At 37.3% G+C, this 16,561-nt stretch overlaps 1 protein-coding gene and 1 long non-coding RNA gene across 6 annotated transcripts in view; one reads left to right on the top strand and one right to left on the bottom strand.

Moving 5' to 3' along the window:
* Positions 1–5: 5 nt before the first annotated feature.
* Positions 6–6,503, top strand: LOC306884622 (transmembrane protein 88-like). 4 transcript variants are annotated; one of them, XM_079440655.1, is made up of 4 exons: positions 6–279; positions 804–885; positions 2,285–2,683; positions 5,686–6,503. In XM_079440655.1, exons 1-4 carry the CDS (start codon positions 227–229, stop codon positions 5,965–5,967), a joined length of 816 nt encoding a protein of 271 aa, XP_079296781.1. In that variant the 5' UTR covers positions 6–226; the 3' UTR covers positions 5,968–6,503. The 4 variants fall into 4 exon arrangements, with proteins under 4 accessions (XP_079296781.1, XP_079296783.1, XP_079296784.1 ...); XM_079440658.1 differs by having other exon boundaries at positions 23–279; positions 804–850; XM_079440657.1 differs by lacking the exon at positions 804–885.
* Positions 2,798–16,561, bottom strand: part of LOC306884638 — a 113,369-nt gene continuing 99,605 nt past the window's right edge. Inside the window, exons 4-6 of one of the 2 annotated variants that reach the window (XR_013785463.1) lie at positions 5,468–5,929; positions 4,649–4,777; positions 2,798–4,277 (exon numbers count right to left, since the gene is read on the bottom strand). This is a non-coding gene — a long non-coding RNA (uncharacterized lncRNA). The remainder of the gene's footprint in view (positions 4,278–4,648; positions 4,778–5,467; positions 5,930–16,561) is intronic. The other variant, XR_013785464.1, reaches the window with a different exon arrangement.

The raw sequence follows: 16,561 nt of genomic DNA, 5'->3' as shown, positions 1-16,561 counted from the left end.
AGGCAGGACACATCCATATCTCAGTCTGCCTCACAGAGAGAGAGAGAGAACCAGGACAGTATACAGCAAATCTGAGCTAAAACCAACTACACTTCAGAGAACACAAGAAATGAGAGCAACCATCAGACTAGTACGCAAGGAAAAACATTTTTAGAATTTTAGAAATTCAAGAAGTTTTGAACAAGGAATTCCAAATAAACTTCCATTCCAAAAAAACAAGGAGTGCATGTGTTCGTCAATTCAACAAAAAGAAGAGGACTACTGGAGTCACACCACTGGGTGAGTGGAGGGTGCAGAGGGCTTGATAAGGTGCATGTGAGACTGACCTATCGGAGTCTACAGCAGCGGAATGTTTGGAATTTACATTGATACATGTATCCACTTGATTATTCTTATTACATTAATTCACATAACCGTTAGCTCAGAAATAACTGCAAGTGCACTTCTGCATAATCTAGTGTTGAGTGATGCATATCTGTAACATCTAATGAGAGACTGTTTACCCGTGAAATAAAATATGGTTGGATCGTTTAAAACACCACATCAGGCAAAAGCATATATTGGTGAAAAAAAAACGGTCAAACCAATGAAGTACTGAAGACACATCAGACCTTCTAATGCACATGGAAAAGTAAACCCATTCCACCTTGAACCTACAAAATATTTAAGTTGCTGTTTTTTGGATGAGTTTACAGTATAAACTGAGCTAATTTCAGATTTATACATGCATATAAATAGTAGCATCCAGTTAATATTCCCAAAGTTTTGACTCAAAAGTTAATTCTCAATTTTGTGATTCGCAGAAACGTGGAAACAGTGTTAGTGGGTGGAGCAGTCTGGTGTTATCCAGGTTTGGCATGGTGTGCGCTTGTGTTCACGTTTCCTGTGAGTGGCGATCTGGTGTTTGTTATACGTTGAGTCACCTGCTGTAAAGCAAACAGAATACAAAGGCAGGAAGACAACACAACCGTCAGCAAGCGCACAAACGTGTGCATGTCTCCCTCATCATGCATCACTGATGTCATATTCACGATCTAGTGTTTAAGGGTCAGAGTGCATGTGTGTGTGAGAGTCGTAGACCATCCTGTATCCATTTTTAGATGATCTGCATATGGCACTGAGGCCACAGCTGTATGGCGTGTAAACTATTTGTGTAGTTTGACCTCGGTCTATTGTTCTGAAGTGCTATCTGGATGGTCAGCCTAAACGTCTAAGCATTAAGGGGCGGTGTAGGGCACCTCTTTTCAGTGCTCCACGCTTTACTGTAGCCTACAAGCTGAAAATCTAGCTTGAAGCTCAGGATGAGTAGAAAAAATTAAGAAAATTAAGACTTTTAAGGATCATAAATTATAAGAATCTGTTAGATTTTCATTTCTGTACTGTATAAGTAGTATGTATCATGGTAGTAATTGTTGTACCACCCTTAATTTATGTTAAAGGGATTCATTTTTGTAACAAGTATCGAGTCCTGACAGGATGGCTCTCATTACTGTTTTACAATAAACTTATTGCAAATTTATAATAAATGCATATTACAAACAAATTTATAAATAAAAGAATATTTATTTTGTTATTTGGGTGAAATGTGACCTATGTTTTTGGTGAGGTTTACCCATACAAGATTATAAAAAAACAATTGAAGGTAAAAGAGATGTAATCCCAAGAGGCGAGGGTTACTGCGATGTCAAGGCCTCTCACTCTTCATCACTTGATCGTATCGCCTGTGTTGCTCCAAACACTCAAATACAAATTTCTTTCCTCCACAAAGCACCAGTTAGCTTTCAGATAACAATCAGTCTCTGATAAAAGACCTAATTAAAAGATCACAAACCTAGCTTCCAGGCGATAAGTGATTTAGCCTTGCTCTGAACTTTTTTGAAGCAGTAAACTGTCCAAAGAAAATATCAAAGTTGACTATGACTGCATCCACCACTGACAATATTTAATGTAACACAATTTCCAAGGTTTTGAACAAAGGGATTGAGAGAGAAATAACCTCAGATAGCTTAGTGCAGCCACTGCTGTCAGCAAACACAGAGATCACATTCACAGATTTTCATCTATGGCCACTTTAAAAATCAAGCAAATTCACTGTTAAATCTAGGCTTGTATGATTTGATATTTAAAAGCATAAAAATTATTTCCAAAAAAAAAAATTGGCCGTTTTTGAACCGCTGTCAACAATTTCCTGAGCTCCAACAATGTGGTTCAAGCCCACAACTGAAAATACAAAAACAATTGAAAAAAGTACTTTGTAATGTTCATCATTCTCTATTATCATCAGATCAGCATGAGCATGAACGGCACAATGGAGAAGGGAGCTCATCACCAGGCCCTCGACCTCTCTGAAGAGCTCCCAACCAACAGCCATCATCACCACCACCATCACAATCACACCAGTCTCCAGCACACAAACTCCTTGGCCTCCACTGTGCCAGCCGGGACTCCAGTAGGTGGGTCTGGAGTGGTTGTGCCGCCGCCTTACTCAGCTGCGGAGGCTGGGGGAGGTGAAGGTCTGCTGGAGCTCCGGGGCTCTCTGGACTGCTGGGCATGTTCAGTGCTGGTGACAGCGCAGAACCTTGTGATCGCGGCCATCAACGCCTGTCTGGCCGGGTTGGTTTTCGGGCTCATCCTAACTCCTGCTATTGTCATGGTAGTGTTCGGCTTCATCTGTCATTCAACGGTAAGAACTGAAATTTTTCAGGTTTTTCATTTTTCATGAGGACTTTTAAGTAAGGTCTACAGGAATAAAATAAAAGCTGTTTAATTCTACGGATCAGAGAAAAAAAAAATTATTAAGATTAATATTTATTTAGCATTTATCACAAAAATACTGATAAAGATTAAATTAAAAAAAAGTTTTTAAGTACATTAAACTTTACTCCAAAGTTGCTCCAAAGATCTTGCACCAGCGCAAACCGTCTTTTGGCATTAAAATAGTACTGTCAGGATTCACTAAAGATGCACAGTGAAGAATTAGCGCTGAAAAGGCGTGGACAATTTTGCATTTGAAGGAGTTTCCCTTTCAGGTGAAAATTTATGGGAGGAGATTATTAAAATGAATCGCACAACGCGATTTACTAACATTTGCGCTCATCAAATTACTGGTATTTGTGCCATTATTTAACGCCAAAAAAAGCATGTCAGCAGGCGGTAATTTGCACTGCTCTTGGTAGATTGCGCTGGTCATTATGGAAATGATCTGGCTGGGTCTGTTCTTTATTGTGTGCATTGTTAAGAAATCACACACAGAATTTTCCCCTCCCATCAGTGCTTTTATTGCACTCTAACGCTAATTTGCTCTGTTTAGTAAATCTGGCCCTATATGTAATATACATTACTGTATATTACATATGATACACAACCAGTATTTAGTATGGAAAAAGTTGGAAAGTGGAAAGAGTTAATCTAATGGTAATAATAATAATAGATAAATCAAAAGATGACAAAACTTCACAAGTAATAAAAGTCTACACATTCTTTGTTAAAAGAGATTTAAAATTTTGCTTATATAATACCAATGGGAAGAATACTGCATAATAATGGAGCCTTCATTGCAAAAGATATGCAACTTTCATATTTAGACCTTGGAACAATAAAATCCACTGAAAAACAGTCATTTATGCTTAAAGCATAGGCCTATTGAAAATTTGGTCCCCGAGACAAACAGTGTTGCTGATAAAGGAATGTCCTTTATAATCTGGGAAAAAGACTAATCATGATTCAGAGATATTCTTCAAGGGATTTATGGGAGTTTCTCTTTGATTCACCAAGTAATCTCTTAATCTCAGGCATTTCTCAGCAGTCTGAGTGCAGGAGTATTAGCAGGGGCAGGTCAGGAGTTGGGAGAATGACGTCAAATGAGGAGTGTTTTCAGGACAGAAGTGGATTACTGAAGTTTAAAAACGTTTTCTCACAAAGTTGTATAGCGTCCGCCCTCGACATTCTTGCACTTTGACCCACAGAAGAGTAGATCTACTGCTTCTCCGCCGTATCGGCTCTGTTCATTTTCAACAAAAGACTCTCACATTCTACTACAGAATTAACAGACAATACAATTCTGTAAGATACAGACCTTTCATCTCACTATTACAGGCTCTTCATCTCTTGCTAGAAGAAAACCGCTTAAGTTATCTTCACGTAGCGCCTGTGGGTCAGTAAGGGTCCATGTGTGTAAATAAAGGCTGAATTCTTCTGACCTCTCCAATTACCAGACCTTTAGGATCCAAGATCAATGGCCACTCTGACCAACTAGTCCCCATGTGACACTAGATCACCTATGAAAGAAATAAATCCTTAAAGATCTGTAATCTGTAATAATTTACAAACAATGCATTAACTCCAACTAATTAATAAATCTGCATAATTGGGGACCAAATCTAAAAGACTGAAGTGATGAGTGTGTATTTCTCTCTAGGTGTTGGATCCTTTCTAAACATATGGTTAACATCTGTTCAGCTCTAATCTTATCTGCACACACAACAGTTCTACAGACAGTTGGAATCCCTATTTTAGAGACATACCAATGAGAACTGTGGCTGATTTCTATCTTTGAGAAGATTTACAATTTATTGCATAACATCACCCTTTGACGTTTTCTAAAACTTTTCACAGCCCAAAAAATTAAATTTGCTGACAATTTACTCACCCTCAAGCCATCCAAGAAGTAGATGACTGTTTTTCATTGGAACAGATTTGGATAAATTCAGCATTACATCACTTGCTCACCAATGGATCCTCTGCAGTGAATGGGTGCCGTCAGAATGAGTCCAAACAGCTGATGAAAACATCACAATAAATATTACATTTCTAACCACAATGAAATTCATAAAAAAAAAAAACAGTTTGCTTTTCACAGATGCAGCTGTCACAATATAATTTAATGATAGGGTGATCTCTAATAAATGTCTAACTATAACTCTCCAAGAACACTATTTAGTTGTGATTTTTACAAGCATCTACTTGAGTGAAGAAACCTGTCAAAGTGAGAAAGTGCAGCTCAAAATGCAGATGGGCTTTATCAGTTTTCTCCCTCCTACTCTCTGTTTACTCAGTCGCCTGTTTTTCCTGCCTATCACTCTCCTTCCCTCCAGCTCACAGGGGGATAGATGAAGAATGTAGAGGATAGATCCTTTCCATCCTGTGCAATGCCACTTAACCAAAAGAATTGAAAGGACGTATCATGTATATGCAGATGCAGAATCTATATTTTGGTAGTGATCAGGCACAGAGCTGCTCAAAGGGGGGGGGGGCCTTTACAAGTTTATCATATATATTTCAAACAATGTCAACTGCGCTTCTAATAATAAATGTTTGCACATTTTAGCGCTACTTTCCCAAGGAAATTTTTACAAAGCAAAGGTGATATATTGAGGTTTTAGTGAATCAGACCAACAGTGGTCCTCGGTAAAAAAAACAAAAACAAATAAATAAACAATAATAATAATAATTAGGAAAAAAACACTACCTAGTAACGAACGATCAATTTTCTAAAGAAAACAAGCATATGCTGTTGGTAGACATTCTTGTCCTGTGTCTGTTCTTCGTCTGTCCACACCTCAGAGATGGTGTTCCTCCAGGGACACTTTATTTCTCTTTGACCCTCCTCGGCAATGCCTACATGCATTCCACCACTCATCCTTGACCCCACACAGGTCCACACCAGTCAAATGTCTCTCTTTTCAGGTGCGCCCACACGGTTCATCTCCATACTGTTCGGATCTACTGACTGACGGTGGCTGTGTGGCTCTGCTGGTCGTGGGCTTCTTGCTAGTGACTCCACTCCTGGTTCTGGCCTTGGCTGCGTACTGCCGGCTTGCCCGTTACCTTCAGCTGGGTCTGTGCTTTATTCCGTACAGCCGCGCTGTCTACAAGAACCTTCCAGCTACCCAGCACCGTGGCTTGACAGGGGGCTGCTGTGGACAGCGATCTGGGAAAGGAGAAGGGAAGGGGAAGGTGTGGGTGTAAAGGGAAAGGACTACACTTCTGTTGTACTTGAGATAAGGAATGTTGTGAAACAACACACTACACATTATAGACCAAAAAATCCCCTCATTAAATATTTCAATCTATATGACAGACAAAGAGAGGCAAGGAATGTCTATTTACAGATTTAAATGTTTTATCATAGCCAAATACACCATGTTCAATTTCTGATGCCTATATATTTCAAGCAACTGTTATAGCACCATCAATTTTAATTAGTCAATTTCAGTACTTGACATTTATAAAATAATCAAATTCAAATATCTAAAAATGATGGTTATGTACTCTTTGTAGAATACTATTTGTCTAATAAATAGTCAGCACGTTTTTCTTAAGACATTGTCAAAAATATTTCTATTTTTTCTTATAACATGTACAGTGTTGTGTATTTCCCTTTTCTTTAAATGATAGGCTTATATACAAATCATTAAATACTGTAATTCCACTGAACTGATGGGCTGCTCTCCTAATTTTGCACAAGATTTATTTAGACAAAATAAACTTTACTCATAAGACCCGATTCAGAGGGTAGTTGTTTCTCATGGGGACGCGTACATGCATTGCATGCGTATTTATTACTGGAAAAAATACTGTATTTACAAGAACAATATTTCATAATTGCTCCACCACAGCTAGTGGGAGCTGTTAAGAACAAAAAGAGAACAGACAAGCACTTAAAATTTTAAATGGTTCATTATTATGGCAGCAACAGGTATGCAATACAATTTTAAAATATGTAACCTATTATATAGGGCCACAAATTATAAACCAAGCAGATTTATGTTTAACTTATGCAAGAGGTTGCATTAACGTATTTCTGCTAATCCCCACATTTTTAATGACATCCATCATTTTGAGATAAAATTCAAGACAGAAAACCATTTCAACTATAGCACGTCTATTTTTCCGAATAGGACTAAAGACAAAATGCCAGAGTGTCACGAGATACTGCTACAAAAGTTATGCCAGTGTCGACAATAAGGACAGACACAACCAAGCTGCTTAACTACAATTTATGGAAAGCAAGTAATTACTCCAGTTTTCAAAGATAATATGCTATGCGAGTTAAAGCACATAGCCCCCTCTAGTGTTAGAAACACGTAATAATGCAAGCTGTTTTGAAAGTCCTAAATAAGAATTTGTAAAAACAGATAATAATAATAATAATAATAATAATAATAATAATAATAATGGAGGCAAAATTGCATGCTAATAATTCTAATGTGCTTTTAGCTGAAATTAATCTTCACGCTAACATAACTGGTCAACATTTTACTGGAAAAAGCTAATGGTTTATAATGGTATTTTAATGGAATCCATTGGAATTTCTGTGATGGTTTCTATTGGGCCGTGTCAAATCAAACAAATTTCAGAAATTTCGCCGGCTCAAATTTTTGATCTTGCTAAAAAAAAAAAAAAAAAAAAAATTCTGAAGAAAGATAAACATGTTTAGTGATGAAAGCCAAAATATTAAAATGTCATGATGGATGAATATTTACTGCGATCTACTTTTTCATAGAGGGGGGTCAAAATGGCCATTTTCACCTGAGATTCAGAACCAAATAACAGAGGGGTAAAAATGTTACTTTTACACAGAGATTGGTAGGTCTAGTAGTAAAATCTGTTGATTTTAGCAATCTTTGTTGCATTATGTGCCAATGGTGACCGTTCAAAAATGGGAAGAGAGCACTAAGTTTTTCTTAAAAATATATAAATCAATAAATAAATAATAGTAAACTTCACTTCTGGAATCTTAATTTTCAAGGCCCTACATCATTCAGTCCCAAAGATAGGGGGGTCTCAATGAGGCTTCATATTGTTGAACATTACCCATTTTCAGCGCTTGAAAACCTAGAAACATGATTAGCAAGCAACATGTTAACTACATATTAATCATGCTAGAAAAATGCTAGCAACATGCTAATCATGCTAGAAACACGATTAGCAATGTGCTAACTGCATGCTAATAATGCTAGCAACATGCTAATTTTCTAATTTATCTAAATTTTCAAACTTCAAGCTTTTACAGCTGCTTTAAACTTTCAGTCTAGGCTTTCTCAAGTCAACAAAGTTTGCCAAACTTTTTTATCTAGATGTATTTAAAGCAGAATATTTTAAGAATTCGTCAGATTATGAATGACTATTAATTGTTAACTCTAGGTAAAATATGAACGGCATGAAATGTAAAATGATTACTCAGGACCCAGTTTACCTGGGGTTTATTATAGGGTTAATTATTCCAAGTGTGAGAGATCTTAAATGTTTGAGGTACTATCAGTGATTCTGCCAAATATGCCCTTTAGCATTAGACACTACTTAATCTGATGAAGCTTCACATTATATAACAAGAAAAAAGAAATTCTAATAATTAATCCAGATGAGGAAAAATCTTGGTTTATTGATGTGAATGCAATGTGTGGTAAAAGCAAACACTTTTCCCAAGGAGGCATGGGATTTGTTTCAAACATGTTACAATACTGCATATCTGAACTCTTGGTAGCTTCAGAAACTGTTAAAATGAACTAAATCCCTTCTTCAAAATATCCCTGAAACTGATTAAAATGTAGAATCTTATGATTATGAAACTGAAAGAAAGGTAATGTGCCTCAGCCTGTCCATTTCAGTGTATTTTAAGCACTCCGACAGGTATGTTTTATACATATTGTTTTGATAGAGGGAAACAAGAATTTTAATTTCAACATTTTATTCTTTAGACACCGTTCTTTAGATTAAATAAGTATATATTGTATACAATGTGACCAACATTTGGTTTTTGACCACTGAAAATTGGTAATATTCAACAATCTTGAGCCTTATTGAGACCCCCCTATCTTTGGGACTGAATGATGTAAGGCCTTGAAAATGAAGATTCCAAAAGAGTTTTATTAAGAACTAGAATCTAAATCATATTGCGATATCTTTAAGACTTCTTGAGATATAGGCACGAAAACTTGGAAAAATAATAATTACGGCATTCCGTTTTGTTCAATGCAGTTGTTTTGACAGAAGGAAACAAGATACATTTCTAGTTTCAACATCATTTGTTCTTCAGACATTCCTCTTTAAAAGAAAAGTAGTATCATATTTTTGCAAATTTTCCCACATTTGGTTTTTGACCACTAAAAATGTGTACAATTTTACGATATACTCCTGGAGCCATATTGAAATTCCAATATCTCTAGAACTGAACAATACAGGGTCTTAAAAATGAAGATGTCAAAAGAAAAGTTTGTTAAGACCCAAAGTCTAAAAGGGCATTAATATACCTTTAATACTTTTGAGTTAGAGGCCTGCAAACTTTATGGATGGGGGGGGTATTATGGATGTAAAAGTACAAGCCAGTAATGCCGGTGAAGTAATATATTAGCGTAGCACACAATCTAATACAGCTAGTCAGCTAACTGTGTTCTGTAGCATCTGTGCTGTGTTGCTAAAACTATCTTTTGGATCTAACTGTAATTATTTCCCACATCCATGTTCCAGGTTATAATATGCAAAGGTTTGAACATTAATCTCTTAATTTTACAATAAGTAGTGAAACTTACCCCAAATAAAGGCTTAAACATCTAAAAAAAATGCACATTTAAGGGGCTCCTCTTTTGGTGAAAGTTTTTAGACAGCTTTCAAAATGGCCGCCAGACAATGTGAACACAGAGACTCATATCCAAAGACTATCTCAGTGTGCAATGATCTGATTGACTTGCCATAGATTCATGAGACTATGAATGCCTGTTAAATATAACCAAAACGAATTGTATCTCATTGTTTAATCACTACAGAGACATCAGAGCCAGTGGCAAATGTCAAAAGGACTAGCTGAGCTAAAGCTGCTCTAGGTGGATACATGAGCAATGAGTGCCTGGAACTCCGATATCGGCATAGCAAATGTCCAAATAGGCGCTCTCTTTATAAATAAACTGTAGATTTGAGTTTCTCACCTGAAAAACTCTTAAAAGGTAATATTTTGAAAATTACATGGGTTTTTGGGCAATGATGTTTCACAAGTCCACAAGAACAGAAAAGAACGCATATTCAGAAATGGCTATTGTCTGTGTGAAAATATAAAATACATTGGTTTTTTTTGTGTTTGCACACTCAGTGAATTCATAAGACTGGTACGTCTATCAGAGGATTTATCTATGAGCAGATATAATAAGGATCTGCAAATAGACGCGGCTTTCAAACGCTGTCGTGTATATCTGTGTAAGCAGGGGTGGTCAATATGAGAAATCTTATATCACGATATACGAGTAATTTTAGTTCACGATAATAATATATTTCACAACAGTTATTTTTGCTTCAAATAAGGTCTTCATGATGTCAAAATTTTTGATACCATAGAATAATCATAATTGACAACAGTGTCAATATCATAAACAACTAATGCTAGCCTAAAAAAACAAGTTCAAGTCAAGTCAAGTCTGCTTTATTGTCAATTCTTCCACATGTACGGCGCATACATACAGAGAATTGAAATTGCTTTACTCTCAGACCCTTGGTGCATACAGTTAACATTAAACACGTTCAAATACAGATAATACAGTTTAAACATATGTACATAGAACTATACAGCGATACAAATGAGGACATTGTAGAAAAATAAAGAAATAGATAAAGTGGCATAAGGCGCATGGCAGAATAGATAGAGTGCAAACCAGTTAAATAAAAACAAAACTGTGCAGATATATGTGTAGTGCAAGAAGAGCTTGTCAGTAGGGAGAACTGTCCTTATATCAGACTATCCGAAGAGGTAGTTTGCAGTCAATGCTGGATGAGGTAGTGATCAGTCCAATGTTGCACAAGTGACAGGTGCTGGTCACAGTTTTTAAGTTGGTGAGGGGGGGGGGGGGGGGGCGGCGGCTCATAGTGTCAGAGTTCAGTGTTGCATGGGGTAAAAGAGGGGAGGGGGGGCAAGGACGGGAGGGAATTCAGCTTCCTGACAGCCTGATGTATGAAGCTGTCCTTCAGTCTGCTGGTCCTCGCCTGGAGACTCCGCAGTCTCCTCCCTGATGGCAGCAGACTGAAGAAGCTGTGTGTCAGGCGGGAGGGATCACCTGCAATGCGGAGGGCTTTGCGGGTGAGACGGGTGCTGTAAATGTCCTGAAGGGAGGGGAGAGAGACACCAATGATCTTCTCAGCTGCTCTCACTATGCGCTGAAGTGACTTGCGGCAGGATGCGTTGCAAGCGCCATACCACACAGTGATGCAGCTGGTTAGGATGCTCTCGATGGTGCCTCTGTAGAAGGTGCACATGATGGGGGCAGGGGCTCTGGCTCTTCTGAGTTTGCGGAGGAAGTAGAGACGCTGCTGTGCTTTCTTGGCCAGTGCTACAGTGTTTTTAGTCCAGGAGAGGTCCTCTGTGATGTGCACACCCAGGAACTTGGTGCTGCTAACTCTCTCCACAGTCGCACCGTTGATGGTCAGAGGGGCATGCTGAGTGTGTACTCTCCTGAAGTCAACAACAATCTCCTTCGTCTTCTCCACATTCAGAGAGAGATTGTTGTCACTGCACCACCCGGCAAGGCGGCTCACATCGCTCCTGTAGTTTGTCTCATCTCTGTTGCTAATGAGACCCACCACAGTTGTGTCATCCGCAAACTTAATGAACAGGTTGGAGTTGTGTGACGGTGTGCAGTCATGGGTCAGCAGAGTGAAGAGGAGGGGGCTCAGCACACATCCTTGGGGGGCCCCAGTGTTCAGTGTGATGGTGCTGGATGTGTTACTGCCAACCCGTACTGCTTGAGGTCTCCCGGTCAGGAAGTCCAACAGCCAGTTGCACAGAGAGATGTTGAGCCCCAGCTGTAGCTAAAACTAACCCCCCCATTTTTGACAAAAGGTGGCGCTATAGAGTGCCTCTTCCACGCCCGTTTATGAGCTTTTTCCAGTGTCTAACTATCATTAATACTGATATGTGTGTTGAGTTTCATGACATTCTAAACATGTTATCTGCTTCAAAGTCACCAGAAAGTAATTTTCAACTTTGACACGTTGCCATGGCAACATAATTTTAGATATCAATATTCCCTTCACAGTTTTACATCGGCCGTGTTTTGACATTATTCTGGTGAAGTTTGAAGCAAATCGAGTAAAAATAAGATGCTGAATTCAAAGCATTTTGAAAATGACACTTCCTGCAGCCAGTTGGTGGCGCTATAACTTTCAGTCATAGTCACATCTATCCGATCGGCATCATACAACGAACAAATCACTGAAGTTTGATCTATATCATACAATGTATGTGGACGTTATTAGGCATTTCCTGGGTCTCATTTTTCGCCATAACTTCATCGCCTCGCCACGGGCAAACCGTTCGACATATCAAAAATATCTTCGCAATTTAGCATCCGCAATGTCTTGAGAGCATGTTCACCGAGTTTGGTGGCAATCGTATGGAAATCCTCAGAGGAGTATATCAAATTCCAGAGCATGCACTTTTTAAACAGCCCTGAATAGCCGACTTCCTGTTGGGCGGAGCCTAAGACATGCAGCGTGAAAGTTGTTCAGCTCAATAAGTTCTATATGTGTACCGAGTTTCATATGAATACGTGAAAGTATGTGTGAGCTATACATCAAGCTTTCTGACAATTTTCCAGGGGGCGCCGTAGAGCCCCTGTGCCATGCCCGGGTCCCAGCCTCAGCGGCGTCCTAATGGCCGCAGGTTCCAATGTGCGTGCCAATTTTCAAGAGTTTTCAGGCACGTTAAGGCCCCCAAAAGTGCCCGGATGATTGAAATAAAAAATAAATAAATAAATAAAAATATAGCTACGAGCAGCGATGACGGGCCCAAGCCGCCAGTGCATACGCCACCCCGGTGGCATCGATAAAACGGTGCCCAGCGAGCACACGCATTACAGTAACCCTCTGGCAGTTTGGTTTCAAGGGATACGGCAATTAAAGGGTTAATCCAAACCATCAACTCTGTGAAACACACACACACACACACAGAGAACATATAAAACTTTAAATTCTGTGAAAATATATTTTTCATTGGTAGTTCATGTTAGTTAATGCATTTACTAATGCTAACAAATGAGAAATTATTATACTTACCAAAGGTTTTAATGATTTATAAGCATTTTTTAATGATTTATTTTTCCATTAACTAACATGAATAATTTTTTCTAACACAAATGAATAAAGTTAAAAATATATTGTTAATATTTAATGTTATTTGTGAATTAACCAATGTTAAAAAAAAACATTATTTAACTGTTGTTAATTTACATCATTAATAAATATATACCATTTAATGTTTATCAAAATCAATTCCAAAATGTGTTAATATATTATTAAATTTTAAAGTTTTATCTTTTGAACATGACTATTTTTCTAATATTAAAAATATTTTGTTCATTGTTAGTTCATTGTAAGTTCATACTATCAATGAAGAATTAACATGCTGTAAAAAATACATTTTTCATTGTTAGTTCATGTTAATTAATGCATTCCCTACTGTTAACAAATGAGACTTAATTATAAAGTGTTATCAAAATCTTTAATGCTTTATAAGCATTTTTTAAGGATTTTATTGAGAAGTCTAAACAGACCCTCTCTCTCTCTCTCTCTCTCTCTCTCCCCCTCCACACTCACTGAACTCACACAGTCAGTCACCCACCCAGTCACCCACCGCACACATTAGAAGCACAGAGACAGGAGAACTCTGATAAGTTTTTAAATTTTCTGCTCTCCATAGTGTATTGTAAATTCATGAAATTAATCACATATTCTCAGACTGTATTGTTCTGTGTATGTAATTTTTTATGAAGTGTTTGGAAGCTGCTCTTAAAAGATAAAAAAAAAAAAAAGTTATCTTTTTTCTGTAACTTTAATAAATTGCCATCAAATCATCGTTCAAGATATCCTAAATCCGTCCGCAATTTAGCATCTTCAGTATTTTGGCATCATGAGAAAAAATGTTTGGTGTGATTTACATGTTTCTGCTTTGAGGAGTATGAATTTGTTTACAGCCCGTTTAAAAAAAAAAACCCACATTAAAATAAATATAGCTGACTTCCTGTTGGTCGTAGCTAATGACTGTAAATTAGAAAGTTGTCCGGATTAATAAGAACAATTTATGTACCGAGTTTGGTGTCTGTAGCTATCATTATATATACATAATCATTAATAATTATATACCTTTTAATGTTGATCAATATTAATTCTAAAATGTGTTAATATATTATTAAATTTTAAAGTTTATCTTTTGAACATGACTATTTTTCTAACATTAAAAAGATTAATAAATGCTTTAAAAAAATTGTTCTTTGTTAGTTCATACTATCATGTAAGAATTAACATGCTGTAAAAATATATTTTTCATTGTTAGTTCACGTTAATTAATGCATTTCCTAATGTTAAGAAATGAGACCTTATTATAAAGTGTTATCAAAATCTTTAATGATTTATAAGCATTTTTTAAAGATTTTAAAAAACAGACCCTCTCTCTCTTTCTCTTTCTCACCCACTGGCTCAATCCACACAGTCACTCACACCCCACCCCACCCCCACCCCTCACTCAGCTGCAGGCTGGCAGGGAGCTCTCACTCAGAGGCAGTCTAACAGCTCTCTGATAGTTTTTAAATTTTCTCCTCTGCATAGTGTATTGTAAATTCATGAAATTAATCACATATCCTCAGACTGTATTGATCTGTGTATGTAATTTTTTATGAAGTGTTTGGAAGCTGATCTTAAAAGAAAAAAAAAAAAAGTTTTCTCTTTTTTACTGTAACTTTAATATATTGCCATTAAATCATCGTTCAAGATATCCTAAATCCGTCCGCAATTTAGCATCTTCAGTATTTTGGCGTCATGAGAAAAAATGTTTGGTGTGATTTCCGTGTTTCTGATTGGAGAATTTGTTTACAGCCCGTTTAACAAAAAAACCCACATTAAAATAAATATAGCCGACGTCCTGTTGGTCTTAGCTAATGACTGTAAATTAGAAAGTTGTCCGGATTAATAAGAACAATTTATGTACCGAGTTTGGTATCTGTAGCTAAAACTAACCCCCCCATTTTTGACAAAAGGTGGCGCTATAGAGTGCCTCTTCCACGCCCGTTTATGAGCTTTTTCCAGTGTCTAACTATCATTAATACTCATGTGTGTTGAGTTTCATGACATTCTAGACATGTTATCTGCCTCAAAATCACCAGAAAGGAATTTTCAACTTTGACACGTTGCCATGGCAACATAATTTTAGATATCAATATTCCCTTCACAGTTTTACATCGGCCGTGTTTTGACATTATTCTGGTGAAGTTTGAAGCAAATCGAGTAAAAATAAGATGCTGAATTCAAAGCATTTTGAAAACGACACACTTCCTGCAGCCAGTTGGGGGCGCTATAACTTTCAGTCATAATAGTCACATCTATCCGATCGGCATCATACAACGAACAAACCACTGAAGTTTGATCAACATCATACAATGTATGTATATATTTTGTTATGTATTTATGTATGTCTATGTACATGTGTATATAAGTTTAATTTAAATTAATTGAATGTGTTATAATGAGTTTGCACTGGACAGTCCAGCTGCATTTTCCGAATTCTGGTGGCAGTTGAGAGAGAGTAGACTTACCGTGACAACTGCAGCGCATCCTCAGACAACAAAGAGGACCGCTTGGGCAACCACTAACTCTTGTCTCTGTCTCTCTCATTCACTGTCAAGGTTAGTTACATTTATCAAAAGTCAATGCCAAACTACAGTTTACATGCTTTAATGTGTTAATAATTTGTTTAAATTGATCATTTGTGTAATTGTGTCATTTTAATACCTGTTTCATAGAGAAGTTTATCTGAGTCGGTTGTGTACTACCTGAAATACTTACCTGAGTAGTTGATCTGAGATATTTATGAGTGGATCCAGATGTGTGGAAGATCTACAACATTTCTGTATATATGATTATATATTTATTTGTTTACTGTGATTTGATTTGAGTATTTATATGTGTTAATGTTATTAAAGACAACAAAGAGGACCGCTTGGGCAACCACTAACTCTTGTCTCTGTCTCTCTCATTCACTGTCAAGAGAGTACTACATACATACATACTATATATACATACATACATACATATATATACACATACATACATACATACATACATACATACTATATATACATACTATACATACATACATATATATATACCTGGGTTTCCGTTGTCCGGTAATTGCCGGACATTGGCCGGAAAAAAAATGAAATGTCCGACAAAATTAAATCTCTCCGGTCAAATTGTCCGATTAAAATTGCCTAATAATCCCGCCCCCCTAACACAATCTGAATTTGAGAATAAGCCTAAAATGTATAAAGCAAAAATACGCCGACCTTTGGCTATGTTATAAAGGAACAGGCTCTACCGTTTGAAAGTTATAGCACGTACGATCACACCGGTGTGATCAGTCTTGTCTGGTCCCTGGAGCGTACGATCACACCGGTGTGTTAGAACTTTCAGTGCGTCACATCATCAACTGCTGAATTCAAATCTGCTTTCGCGCGTTGGCTGGCGCAGAGCCAGATCGGACGCGCTGAGCGCTTGTCATATTATTACAAATATTCAGTGTTTTCAACCA

The sequence above is a fragment of the Barbus barbus genome, assembly GCF_936440315.1.
Source record: "Barbus barbus genome assembly, chromosome: 2".
In the NCBI taxonomy this organism is placed as follows: domain Eukaryota; kingdom Metazoa; phylum Chordata; class Actinopteri; order Cypriniformes; family Cyprinidae; genus Barbus; species Barbus barbus.
This window is presented reverse-complemented; position numbering and strand designations above follow the sequence as displayed.

Coding starts and splice junctions, on each gene's coding strand:
- LOC306884622 (XM_079440655.1), top strand. CDS start 227: ATGTGTTCGTCAATTCAACAAAAAGAAGAGGACTACTGGAGTCACACC. Junction 280..803: donor TACTGGAGTCACACCACTGG/GTGAGTGGAGGG, acceptor TGTGATTCGCAG/AAACGTGGAAACAGTGTTAG. Junction 886..2,284: donor CGCTTGTGTTCACGTTTCCT/GTGAGTGGCGAT, acceptor TATTATCATCAG/ATCAGCATGAGCATGAACGG.